Consider the following 14,770-nt stretch of genomic DNA (forward strand, 5'->3'; position numbering starts at 1 on the left):
GTCCCAAAAGCGATGAAACCGGTCACTGGATATTCCAAATTCGTCGATTAAAGTATCACTCGTCTTTTATTTCTATTATAAATTAGCAATCAATTATGTTTTGATACTACATATTTCCGTTTTCCGGGAAGCCATATTTGGCGTATTTTTATACGTACGGGGCTCACTTCTTAAATGTCTGGACAACGTACCAACGACAACTAGTGAAGTCACGGGTGGAATATTTTCAAAATTACATAAACAAGCGATGATGAAACGATACATATTTTTATTTTTTTTTAGTTGGCTTAGTTTGAATGATAGTCTTTGAAGTTAAGTAAACCCTGATAAAGTAGCTTGCATAGCTTCAAACTGGTTGGTAGAAAAAATGAGTGGTTAAGAACAATGCTGTTTTATATTTATTTTTATACTGAGTCTGGTTTTGTTTCCATAGTAGAATCGTGGACTGCGGATCACAGACCCAAAGTTCACACTCTGTTTTGCCAAAGCTTAATTCCCATTTTTTTGCACAGTTTTGTGTGGCCACTTAATCTAGCCAAAGATAGGTCATAAATCTTCTAAATGCCAAGACTTCAATAAAACTTCCCTAAAAGCTCTGTTTTAAAATTGTTATGTAAAATCAATTTCAAGTTACAAATCAAACTAAATTAAAATTGTAAAAGGTCTTCCTAGGCACAGGTTATCCCAGTGAAAAAATACATTGTCAATTCAATTATATAATGTATTCTTGGGAAATATTAAATATGTAAATAAATTTTAAATGAAACAGTTTGATTGCCACTGATTTGTCCAAAAAAATCGCAATAAATAAAAAAAATATTGAATCTTACATTTTTGTTTTAAATTATTTGTTCTCAAAAGTTGTTTATAATATTTCTCGACTACCAATTCCAATATTTTTTTATAAAGGAAAAGATGTAATAAAACAAATAAAAATACATAGTTACCTACGCTAGTAGATGAGTATTCTACCCACCTCTTAATAACACAAAGGTTTATTATCGTAATCTTCAGGTGCTAGTCCAAAAAACAATGAAATATTGCAGTTTGAGCAACATTAAATTACAACATTTCATATTATGGTTATCAAAAACATTTTTCACTTTGTGGTATGACATTTTACACTTATTTGTTTATAAATTTGTACAAACCACTTAACTTTTTTTTATTACACTTCGACCGGTTTCGACTACCTCATCGTCAGGAATTTAACTTACTTATAATTAATAAATAGCAACACGTGTAATTATAAGTTAGTTAAATTCCTGACGATGAGGCAGTAACCTCGAAACCGGCCGAAGTGTAATAAAAAAAATTAAGTGGTTTATACAAATTTATAAACAAATAAGTGTACAATATTTCAATTCCACCCTGCTAGAAATCAAACCCAGGACCTCAAGAATAGTGAAAGAACGCGCCAGCCACTACATTGCGAGGCGGATTTTCTCCATTTGATTTCGTTTTTCAAGATTATTACCCGAGAGCAGCCACCGAGCCTTAAACACTCATCCAGGATTCTGGCTCCAGGTTTCGCACTCAGAACCGTATTCTTAAGTCGCCCAGACACAGACAATATTAATTTGTTGTGATTGTTTTTAAAGCATTAAAATATATTTGTCCCGATAAGCTATCCAATAATAGTTTGTCATCGGGTGCTCGTAATACGTAGGTACTGTCTTGACAAATATGTTTACTATTTCTGTCCGAAATTAAGTTTTGATAACTCCTAGGAATCTGATGCATTATATGCAATAATACATATCTATACCTTAAAGGATAAACCATGAGAGTCATATTGAACGAAATGTTTAGAAAACAAAAGTTTTGTGATTGTGCATTGTGCGATTTCCAAAACATCAAAACTCACTTTTAATTCGGAACAAATGATGTTTTTACCATTAAAACAAATTGGACTTTGGTGTTTTATTCACGCATAAAAAAGCTCTATACAATAATTTTGTTATTTTTAACTTCAAAACTGTAAAAAATGGTCTCCCTTGTTTTATCCTCTAAGGCAGCGTTTCCTAACCGTCAGTCCGTTGAGATTTTCTGGTCCGCAGAAATACTTGTCGTCCATTTAAAAAATATTGTAATTCAAAAAGCGTTATTTGTTATTTCTATACCTTTTTATAATATAATAAAATCAAAATAAATAAAAAATATTTTTTATACCTGCGTTACCGGACCGCAAAATTTTTCTCCTATTTTTACCGGTCCGCTGGTTTAAAAAGGTTGGGAAACGCTGCTCTACCGGACGAATTATTATGCATGTATTATATTGTGTAATGATAGGCGCAATTGCCTACCATGCAATAGGTCTTGAATTTGATTCCCGACATGGTTGATATGAAATATTTACATACTTAAAAGATGTACAAAAAGTGGCTTGGTGGGATTTTAGTTTAAGTAAAAATATAACAAGTGAAAATTTTTTTAAATTTTAAAAATGTATAATTATGCTATTAAATAAATTTAAAAAAAAAAATGTACACTAGATTATTTTATAGTCCCTGGATAGGCACCTGAAGCGTAAGACTGATTACCTTACCTACGTATTACAAAAATACCCTTTGATATTCACCATTAGACGATGATGATGATGATAATGTATTCTATAATATATAAAGATGTGTAAATAAATTTTCCAAGCTGTTTTTATTTTATCTTAATTTATTGGAATTTTTCGTGCGTATAGCTTTAAAACGCTAAAAAATACCCATCAAATACATAAACATATTCATCAATAAATACATAAATGTACATTGAACGATTTGGTTCCAAGAAATCTTTTTGAAATTATAAAATAGTGATAAATGATTATTTGGTTGCATAAGACACTAAAAAGTGGTGCGCGATTTGTCATTAATAACTGTTTAGTAATACTTACATTACACACTTGAATGTATATGTAATGTTTTATACAGTCCTGTTTTAAGATTAAAGATACTTCACTTATGAATTCTCTCACGATGCTTTGTTTTTAGACAAATAATAATAAAAATAGTTAATTATCCTTATTAATCAAACCGCAATTGGGCTACAAACCTGATTAAAGATGTCGGTACCGTGTTTACGTATATGCTATGCATGTTATATGTGTTAACTGTATGTAAATGTTTAATGTCAATTTTGATTATTATTCGTTTTAATTTATTCGTATTATATACTTAACTTACTATATTATTTCAGTTTTATGTACATATTATTACTTGTTACTAAATTACTATATTATTACCATACCTTTACGTTTAATAAAAAAATTAAAAATAATGGTACTATGTGTCCATATTCTATACCTGTATCTTCGTTCTAGTAAAATTGCAAATCCCAGACAAAGAAAAAATCGTTTTTTTTTCAATTTTTTTTTAAATAAAATATATTATATTACATAATTTATGCAACATACTCACAGGAGTCAATAAAATCTCATTTGAAACGACACACACATATAAATAAATATTTTAATAATAATTCCATTTATATATTTCAACAAAGTAAGAAAACATGTTTAAACCATCAAAACATAGTATTTAAACACTATTCAAGGAAACTGTTTTACATACTGCAAAGAAAAAAAACAGTTTTTTTTAGTGCTAAACTTTTCACAATTCAATTGTATTTTCGTTTTTCATTTCATCAAGGAGTTTATTAAACAAAAAAGCAGACAAAATCATTAAGTTTCTGGAACAAGTTGTTCACTACGTTTTAGTTTTTGTGAGATATTGCACTTTTAATATTAAATGCTATAAAACATTCTTTTTGAAAACACGAAATATTTTTATTCACTTTTTGAACAAAGATTATTTGGTGCCATTTAAGAAGAGATCTCATTTTTAAAAATGTGTAGTTACCAACTTGTGACAAAATATGTAAGTGCAGTATAATTTCATGTTTATTAAAACATTTCTGGACAACGTTGCCCGTGATCAGTTTCGATGCATGCACCTTAAGCATTCATGGTAATCAAGCGTGGAATAAACCATGTTGCAATAATGCAATAAAAAATTACCTTTTTTTAAGTGTAATTTCTGATGTCAAAAATTGCATTAAAAATCAGAAAATGTATAATGTGGGCAGAAAATAATATTATACTTAGAGGTTATTTGTAGATGCATACGCTTACATACTTTTATATTTATAATTAAGAAAATGTGTAACCTTAAGCGTATCTAAATTAATTAATCAACAAAAAAGTTCATGTTCAAAATATCTTAGTAAATGGACGCGTTTTATTGAATCATACAAACATTTAAACTATTCGCGTAAAAAAATAATTCATTTCAGGTATGCGCTATGCGTTGATATCATACCAACTATAGTGCTTTCACACCTTATAAATTGCGCAGACTGTGGAACATCAGATTAAAACAATACATTTAAGAAAACCGTACAGTTTCAATATATTTATAGTTTAGACATATCACATGGGCTCAGAACCAGTATCATGTTTTTGTAAATTGTACTATGTTTGTAAAAAAGTGCATAAACATTCAAAACTACATTTTAAAAGTACGGAAATATACTTGTCGTACCTTAATGGAAAATGATCGGGATCGGCATACATGTAAGAAAGAATAAGAAGACAGAGAGATCAAAAATAGTTTATTACTAGAAATAAGGATAGAATAAGGCTGCTCTTTAAAAAAAATGGAACCCCGAAATTGCATTACATGTAAGGGTTTAAACATTTATGAAAAGATGACTGAATGCATGAAAAATCTAAAAAGGGTGTGAATGACTTTAAAAATAAATTATTTGCTTTCTGTATGATGATGTAAATAGATACGTAATTAAAGTAAGTGTAAATATTAATTTATATGATGTAATAACTTATATTTACATATAAGTTATTAATTTAAAAATACTTGGTACACTTCCACTTATTTATTTTGACCAATTAGCGCTTTCACCCTCTAATGGGCATCTTCAGACTGGTGATTTTTATACAGTGTAAGGTTGATTTGTATAAAACTAAATATTATCTTAAGTGGAGGTACATTTAAAAATAAGTTGAAAAGGATACAATACGCAATTTTTCAATGGAATCATACAGTCTCAAAAGATTCCTCTCTAGCAAGCCTGGTTCAACCGGTTAATACAAATAAAGGCGTCACCCGGTCACCAGGAGATAACAGACAGATCTCTCATAATATGGACTCTAGAAATCAATTCAGAACACATAATATTGGAGTTATATCAACCATTAAAACTCTTATTATGTTTCTATTGATTTCTGAAGTCCAGGTAAGACCCACCGGGTGCATTATGAGCTTTATGAAAAAACAAAATCCATGGATGACTGGGATACAAAATCGGCGGAAACGGACAGAGCGACCATAGATTAAGACATTGACCCAGGAATAGACGATACGAAACCACAGACAACGGGAAAGAAAATGAACGCTTCTCTCAATATTGCAATATTGCGTATTGTATCTTTTTCAACTTGTTTTTAAATGTACCTACACCTACACATAAGATAAAATTTGGTTTTATATAAATCATCCTTACACTGTATAATAGTCACCAGTCTGAAGATGTCCATTAGAGGGTGAAAGCGTTAATTGGTCAAAATAAATTAGTGAAAGTGTACCAAGTATTTTTAAATTAATAACATATGTAAATATAAGTTAGTACATCATTGCAATAGAATTTCATCAAGAATTGTCAATAAATAATTTTAATAAAAAAAAAATTATGATTGCTTATTGTAAAATAAGCTATTTAATATTTTAGTATCTAACCGTCATGCTGCATATAAAATTTTAATTGCTCATTTCAGTGCCAATGCGATGGTGTGATGTTTATCGTCTATATTTTTAAATTTAGTATTTTGCATTAAGCAATACCCATGGAAAAAAGCATTTAATATCGTCAAGTAAATACTACAGGTAGCGATCTTCAAAATCGGTATTTTCGAGTTACCCACAAAAACGCATATTTGTATCTTCCTTCATGAATGCTAAAAGACAAGTTGTAATTCTTCCAAATCATATTATTATGATTTTAATGCATGACACGTTTATTTGTAGCGTTGGCGAAAATTAGAGCTTTTCATTGTACGGCAAAGTTTGTTGAAAATTTACGAATAAATAATAAAATCATCATCATCATCGTTCCCTTTCCTCACTTAATGATGTATAGGGCACTACATTGGTTCTCCAATAGCAGCGTATCTTGATTATTTTTGTTGCATGGAGGCAAAGTGATCATTCTTACGCTTCAGGTACCAGTCCATGGACTGTGACATATTCCAGTGTAAAAACATTTTTTTAAATAAATATTTCATATCAATAAAATACATTTTAATAATAACGAACTGCTTTGAACGACATCACAAGTTCACATGAATCAACCAATGATAAAAGAGTTGCGAAAGATTTCCGGTTTATGGTAACTAAACGCACCAATAGGCAGAACTGACAGAGAACCCTAGGCAATGAGATCACACTCATAACGGTGTGATCACAGCAGCTAACGAGAGGATGAAAGTCGAGTTTCTGGCGCCTCCAAACCAGAACTAACCAGCTAAGTGAAGGTAACCCTGACAGAAAAATCCACCAGAGAAAGCAACGGGAAACCACTCTCGTCTTCTTCACCCAGGAATCACTATGGCGAGTACATCCAACAAGCAGTTGTCCTGACCTCGGAGAAGCGCAGGACCAAAATGCTTTCGCTGTAGTGATCGCCAAAGTCGGAGAGACCTGATAAGGCACAGCAAGAAAAATTATGTTTTACTAATTGGAATAAAAAAAAGATGGTACTGTCTACACATCCTGGCTGGAACTTGTATGGCTATTAAACCTGGTAACTCTGTACATTCAATAAATCGCGCAATCATTTTGTACAGCAGCAGCTGCTTCTCTGTAGAGAAATAATTGTTTGATGGGTAGAGGTAACGAGAGACGATACGTAAGGCAGACCGGTTGTGTTATTTAAGCAGCTTAAAAAAGTATAAAAAAAATATTTGAAATACACATTATATGGCCAGTGGAAATAAGCCGCTAAGGACCTAAATATTATTATGAATGAATGGAAAAAGAGATGCGAAAGATTGCTAAAAACCATATCCAGGGATTTAAACCAGAAGAAGGTAGACATGTTATTGAAATTAGATACATTTACAGGGGAGAATCACTTTTAATATCCCTTCTTTATTGACCGTGTTCTCTTTGTCGAATCCTGCTTTCCCTCCTCTGCCTCTCCCTACAATCCTACCCCTCATATATTTTGATGTCAACACTTTGACAGCATAAATGTGTATGTGTGTACGTTCATTCGAGTATATGTCGTGGGGTAATCACTACAACTTGGTAACTTCAAATCAGCATTTTTTAGCTAACCAATAAAAACGCATGTTTTCATCGTTCTCCATAAACTATATAAATAGACAAGTCATGCATTTAAATCATCGTCATATGATTGAAATGCATCACCACTTTAGCATTCGTGGAGGAAAATACAATTATGTTTTTTTGTGGCTAACTCAAAAATGCTGATTCTAAAGTTACTTCGTTGTAGAAATTACCCCACGATTTTATAGTATGGACTCGAATTTTAAGAATACGTTATAATAATGGAATAACTATATATAAAAGAATGCTAAGCCATCCATAGTGAACATTTTAGCATATTATAAACGGCAGACGGGATGCTCTATAATCGTTTATAAGATTTTACGCTTTAAAACAACAAACGATATTTTATCAGCCACATTGTTTTCAATATTTTTTGCTTCGTTTATGTGTGAATAAAGAGCATTTAGCAACAAAGTTAAGATAGGTACTTGAATTTTCAATACAAAAAATATCATATTTGATTAATTTTTTATCGTTATAGGTAACTAGATACATAACTCTCGAAACCCGGATTTTTCACAAATATCCCAATTTTAGGATAAAAATATCGATTTGACAAGGCCAGACTAGACTTAACTCGACAAACACTGTTACTTGATTCTTCTACTTTCATATATTAACCCTTAAATGCACATTTTTTTATATTGCATTAACAAATATTTTATAAGGTATAGTTTTGAGAATCAATATTCATTTTTTTAAAATCTTTGTGTCACAAATAGTATAAAACTTTTAAAAAAACATAATCATTTAAATTTACACCGTATTATAATTTACAATGACTTTGTTGAATTTTATATTTTTAACATAACATATATGAATACTAACGTTTTGCTCCAAATTTTGATTTTCGTCGCCTTTGGAAAAATTATAAATAACTGAGAAATTTTAATAAATAATAAATAATAAAATAAATAAAACAACTTTGTTTTTAAACACTAATTGTTAAACAATATTTATTTTAGTCCACTCCTGTCTAGTTTCGAAAATAATCATATCAAATCACCCTTTTAGGAAAAAATAAAACTTGATTTATTGGCCTCACGTGTAGTATTTAGTAAACATGATAAAAATAAAATAGAAAAGAATTCATTAGTTACGTAAACCTTGACGAAGAAGCTTGTTTGCTTTAAAACCGGTTGGTGGAAAAAAAATATAGTGGTTAAAAATAAAGTTGTTTTATTTATTTTATTATAATGAATAACCACAAATTTAGTGCATCAAAAATAAAATTTATTTTATTAAATATGATACTTTTTTTTTTTTTCTTAAATCTATAGATAAACTCTCTAAATTAATACTAGACTTAAAAAATACTCCACTATTTATGTTTTTAAATAATTATAACTGAATTTTTGGTGCGATGGAAATGTCCATCAAGGTGTATTTAAGGGTTAAGGAATGAACCTGGAGCATACTCGTATATCATTCCTTTAAAACCAACTGTAACATTTTAGCTTCAATCATGTACATAATATTAACTTTTTTGTCACAAACCTTTAGTTTGTTTCGCGGTTGCGTTTTATCTGTATTTTTCATGTACACGTATGTTATACCCTCAGAGTAATAGTTCTCAAAGAAGCCCTTAAGCTCTATTCCACAGGGTTCGTTTGGTTTTAGTTTGGCGTTTAGTTTAACAACAAACGCGTAATGGACAGTTTCGGTTTGCGCTTGCACTTTCCAAAACAAGTACCTACGGCCCGTTGTATTGCTGTTATTTGTAGCTAACTTCGCACGGGTGACTTTATTAGGCTATTATACTAAGGTTATACCAGATGATAATAGTGCAGGAATAGTAAAAAATAAAATAAACATTTACGAAAGTAATTCTAATAAGAGAATAGAAATTTGGTAATAGAATAGAAATTCTAAGAGAATAGAAACTTGGTTTTTATTATTATTTCAAAATTACGTGATTGTTAATTAATAAAAATCTTTAAATAAATGTTTAATGAAAAATTGACCCAGGGACACACACGGTTGTCAAATCCGTTAACATAAGCACGACGATGCCGAGGCGGATGTTGAAAAACCCCTTTTACTTTAAATTTTACCTGTTACTCGCATACATATATTTTTGTGTAAAGATACGTTATAAAAAAAGTAACTTTCAATTCACAGTATTGTGAAAAGCGGCATTATTAAATACTTTTTTGGTAAAGTTTTATTGCTCACTTCAGATGTTAATTAGCGAATAGTTTTCTCTATAAAACGGTAAATTAAAATTCAGTAGTCAAAAAAGGTGATTATGTCAACATGCATATTGATTTCTATTAAGGCGCCATAATAAAACATCTAAATCTTTAGTCATAAACGGGGCTTGATGGCCGGATCATAGTCGAATATTAAGATTAAAACGAACATTTTCGGCACGTCAATGGGCGATTTGTTGTTTTCATCGTATTTTATGAACATTTTGTGACGATATTTACATCTAAATTATCTCATCGATAAACCAAGAGCACGTGGCGTTGGCAGCAAATGTGTTACGTTGTTTTCATTTTTATGTTTACCGTATTCGCAGCACGCGGACTTCCGTAGTTAGAACCAAACTACATTCTAGTCGAAATTAATTTGTAGTGTCATCGAAGAGTTTTGAGTAACTTCAAACATTTTTTATTCACTATATATTTCATCTCAAAATATGCAGTGCCTACATACATGATATTATGCGTGGTTTTATATTTCTCATAAGGAAGAAATAATAAATAACCAAATAAACAATATTTCCTCCAGTATAGATTTAAGTGTTTGCATCTTAAATTACGCTTCCCACACTTACAAGACAGAAAAACTTGATTAGTTATTTCCATACGAAGCATAAAATTGATAGAATAAAATTCATTAGTTAAGTATACCTTGATAAAGAAGCTTGTATAGCTTGGAAACCGGTCGGTAGAAAAAATAAACAATAAGTGGTTAAAAACAAAATCGTTATATTTATTTTATAAAAATAAATAACCACATATCTAGCGCTTCAAATATAAAGTTTATACGTTTTAAAAATATTAAATATATTTAAAGCATTTACTTTGTAGTCAAACATTTAACTAAATGTCATTTAATATTTATATAAGTATAACCAATAGACCCGTAGACTTAACCGGTAGACATAGAAAAGTCGGTAAGTGGTTATATATTTTATAACATTTAGTTGATCCGTTTTTTTAGTTTAGACTACTTTTAATTTAGAATTTTTCTTTTGAAAGCTGTTGAAAACTGGTAAAAAAGTCCATTTAATAAGTGATAAAAATTAAAAGACGTATTTTGCTTATAATAAACTATACATAACATAAACTATAAATACATAACATAACTATTCGTCACCTTAAAGAAGATGGAATCTCAGTCAAAGCATTAAAAACGAAACTTTATTTATAATCTCAATGATGAATATACTTTACTGTATTTATGCAGCTATTATGTATAAAAATGTTAATAAAAAGAAATGAAAACCAAAATAACAATTTGACATTAAATTCTTGTAGTAGAATTTGGATAAAGAGAAGTAAATTAGTTATTTTCATGAATAGGAATTTTTTTATTTAATGTTTCGAATATCATCAGAAACCCGCATGGTTATTTGGCACATGAGCTACAATAAGTTGAAAATTGTCTTTTTGACCACATAATTATTAAAAATATATATGTGGCCTTAAAAGCAACATGTCCAAATAATACTTAATGTTTTTAATAAAATTTTAGAAATAAGAATAGCACTATAAAAATTATGCCATTGTTATTTCTGAATACATTTAAATTCAGATAGCACTAGTGGGTGCACTTGTGCCTTTATTGTTGCGAATAAATGTAAGTATACTTATAGCTCGGTTGTATGTGTAACTGCTCCCTTCTAAAATTGTTTGGTGCGGCTGTTATTCCCGGGGTGCGACTCAATCAAATTTTACAACTGTCCGGACCCCTGTTTCATCTTTTCCTATCAATATTTCCGTCCATTTAAACAATTCAACTATTTGATTCTGAAAATTTGAATTATAATGGTCACTTACCCAACTCAAATATAAGTTTCTTGAGTGGATAGTCATGGTCACCTTCAACATCCTCCACGGCCATGCAAGAGTCATAGAGAGTCTTCAGTTTCCAATTGACCGAATCCGGACCTCCGATATCGGTCATGGATGACACAATATCTCGCACTTTTGTCAGCTCTGTAAAATAACGAAATATTTGCAATTAAAATAAACCGTAGAAGAAATTGGCAAGTAAATTAGTGTGGCTTTGTTTTTAATTAAGATACGTTTGTACATACACATTGAAATAATTTTTCTTTCTTATCTGTTTAATAAGTATCAAACAAATAAGTGTATTTTATATCATGTGTTTTCCCATTTTAAGGTTATAGTATCAACAAAAACAAAAAATCACGGTACACACAAATACCGAAAGGAAAATAACAACACAAAATCTAATACAAAATCGAAATACAATGAGTGTAACTAAAAAAAATAACATAATTTAAAAATAAAAACACAAATTACAATAATTACAAGAGTTTTCAAGAACAAAGACCCAAAAACAAAATAATGCATATCGACTTGTTCAAGTCAAAAGTAACAACTATTTTTAAAAGGCAAAATATGCCGACACAAAATATTTATTTAAAATTTGTTTCTGATATTCTTTTTTTTAAATAAAAAATTGGCTCATATGAATAGTGTAATAATAATTAATGCAAAAATCATGAAAAACAACATTTAAAAAAAGTATTCATGAATACAAAATACTTTTAAAAATAAATTACGATAATAATATCATTTACAAAAATTAAACGAAATATTTCATGTCAAACAGAATAATTTCCAAGTCAGCCTCGTGCTGTAGTGGTTGGTGTATTTGCCTACCATGCAAGAGGTCTCGGGTTTTATCCCCGACATGGTTGACATGAAACATATATTTAAAAGTGTGTTTTTACAATAGATACAATTTCATAGTCCTTGGACTGGTATCTAAAGCGTAAGACTGATCACATTACCTTCATGTAACAAAAATGATCAAAATACACTGCGATTAGTTCACCAATGCAGTGTCTTATGCATCATTAAGTTCGGAAAGGAAATGATGATGATAATTACCAAACAAACATTTACAAAATATTGTCATATTTTGAGTTTAATACAGCCAGTATTCACACATTGTAATATATATAATTTTATGTTTGTTTGTTAAATGATCTAGTGTATTTTTATTTCAAAACATTTATACAATAATTATAAAATCAATATCGATAAGAAAAAAAACTAGTTGAAAGAAAAGAAAAGAACAATTCAAGTATGATAAGTTTTACGATAGTTTAGAGTGACACCATTACTAGTGCAGCAACGTGATTCCGAACTCACTCTAGGGGGTAGAGAAAGCATTGCTAGCAAACATATATTTTATATATGAATTGCCAAACGAACATACACCAAATGTTTATATTAACACGCTCTCAGCTTGCTGTATTGCAGCTTGTAGCTTGGCTGTTTACACGTAGACAATACAATATTGTTTTGTCCCAGATCTCGAAAATTCTCCACGTGTAAACAGCAATTTCCTGAGACATCGCCACCGAGATAGACGGGCAGGCTATCTCCGTGGAGCAATGATTACCCCCACCATCGCGCGTGTCTATCGTGCTGCTCCCAAAAATAAATAAAAAACAATACTTTTTATTATTTAGTTCGTCTTTCAACTATTTCAATATATCTTGGTATGAAATTGATAATATTTTTATTAATTTCACACCAAGAATTTGCTCGTTATTAACGCCGTCGTGTATTAATTTTTGCAGCGAATTTTTTATTGTCCCAATGTTGAGTATTGACAGAGGCTGTTCATGGATCTGGGACAAGACAATACTGTCATATCTATTTTATTATTCACATGTAAATGGCCCTTTACATTTACATACATAAACTACGCAGTTATACTGTAGTATTTCGAGTTTAATATATCATGCAGTACATGCGTATATTTACCTAACAACCAAAGCTCGTCCCGCTTGCCCCAATTTTGTCGGATTTTTGTAGTCGATTCGTTCAACCAACTCCCGCACGCCCATTGCCAAGGGTCAACACAAGGGTCGACACTGCTGTTCATTGTTTCTACGTACTGAAAACAAAATAAAACATACGATATCAAAATCATTCAATGTTTTGTATCAAATTGTGCTAAGGACACTATTGCATTTGTACACCAATAGACTCGATTATTTACATTACAAAAAGGCAAGATGATCCGTCTTACGTTACACAGACTTAAAAAAACAATGCTAATATTTTGGAAACCTCGTCAAAAACTACAAAGTCTATTTTTTCTAAGTGTACGTTTAATTTTACCATCTTATTTTTATCTTCTGTTTAAATGAGGAAATTCAGTGTTTTTTTTTTGTTTGTTAATAGACTATCAAACTAAGCCAATTTATTTTTATGTATTGTATTATCTGCGCATGTTTTACAGTTTTGTAGTTCTCAAATTACTCCGCCTGTGACGTCATAAGTTCTAGTCAGAGCTCAAAGTAGTTATTTTAATAAAAGCATTTTATACGTAACTTTTTTAAGAATCTTCGCAATACAATTAAATGCTCTAATTTTTACATATTCTTTATTTTCGATTTCCCGTAGCACTGAACTTTCTTATTGTATTAAAAGTACTCTTCATTAACATTACAGTATAATATGTAAAATAAATAACTAAATAAATATTTAGGTGTAATTAAGTCCCTTTTTTCTTATTTATTTTCGTTTTAACGATATATGTACCTGGCTAAATATTTATTTTTTGTTTATTTTTATTTATTATTATAATACAAATACGTAATAAACAAAAAAAAGTTTATACAATAGGTACATTCAATAAGATTTCCTTTTTATTAATGGATGTAGCCACTCGACTGGCCCACAGGCACGTTCAGTGTATTATTTATTTTATGCATAATAGTATATACTTTCACATCAATTGTCAAGTCACATCAACATATTATTATGGGTGTAAAAATAAAAAAAATACAAAATTTTAAAACACACATTCATGAATAAAATTAGAAAGGACTTTTATTAAATTAAAATTATATCCACACAGCATCTCACAATACTGGTGAAAAAAATAAATATGGATGGGTCAGCAAAAGTAAGGATGGAGAATGCACTGTCAGCTCTATTTAAAGCAAAAAGAGGTGTGTGTCAAGGTTGCATCTTGTCGCCAAAACTCTTCAACCTTTACGGTGAATATATTATGAGAAGAGCGCTGGATGGGTGGAATGGTGGTGTCAAAGTGGAAGGTCAACAAATATCAAATCTGAGATATGCAGACGACACGACACTGATTGCAAAAGATGAAACAGAGCTAGCAGAAGCTTTCAGACGGATAGAGTTGGAGAGTGAGACTCTGGGTCTGAAAATAAATAAAAGTAA

General features: G+C 30.2%; 1 protein-coding gene across 1 annotated transcript in view; it reads right to left on the reverse strand.

Annotated features, from left to right (window-relative positions):
- Window positions 1-6,609: 6,609 nt before the first annotated feature.
- The window catches only part of LOC148279104 (EEF1AKMT4-ECE2 readthrough transcript protein-like), a 33,957-nt gene continuing 25,796 nt past the window's right edge, over window positions 6,610-14,770 (reverse strand). Inside the window, exons 2-4 of the mRNA XM_088230441.1 lie at window positions 13,337-13,469; window positions 11,369-11,527; window positions 6,610-6,704 (exon numbers count right to left, since the gene is read on the reverse strand). Of these exons, the coding sequence (XP_088086567.1) occupies window positions 6,610-6,704; window positions 11,369-11,527; window positions 13,337-13,469 (387 nt within the window). The remainder of the gene's footprint in view (window positions 6,705-11,368; window positions 11,528-13,336; window positions 13,470-14,770) is intronic.

The sequence above is a fragment of the Micrasema longulum genome, unplaced genomic scaffold (genome assembly GCF_059751315.1).
Source record: "Micrasema longulum isolate JH-2025_06_02 unplaced genomic scaffold, ASM5975131v1 h1tg000766l, whole genome shotgun sequence".
NCBI lineage: Eukaryota > Metazoa > Arthropoda > Insecta > Trichoptera > Brachycentridae > Micrasema > Micrasema longulum.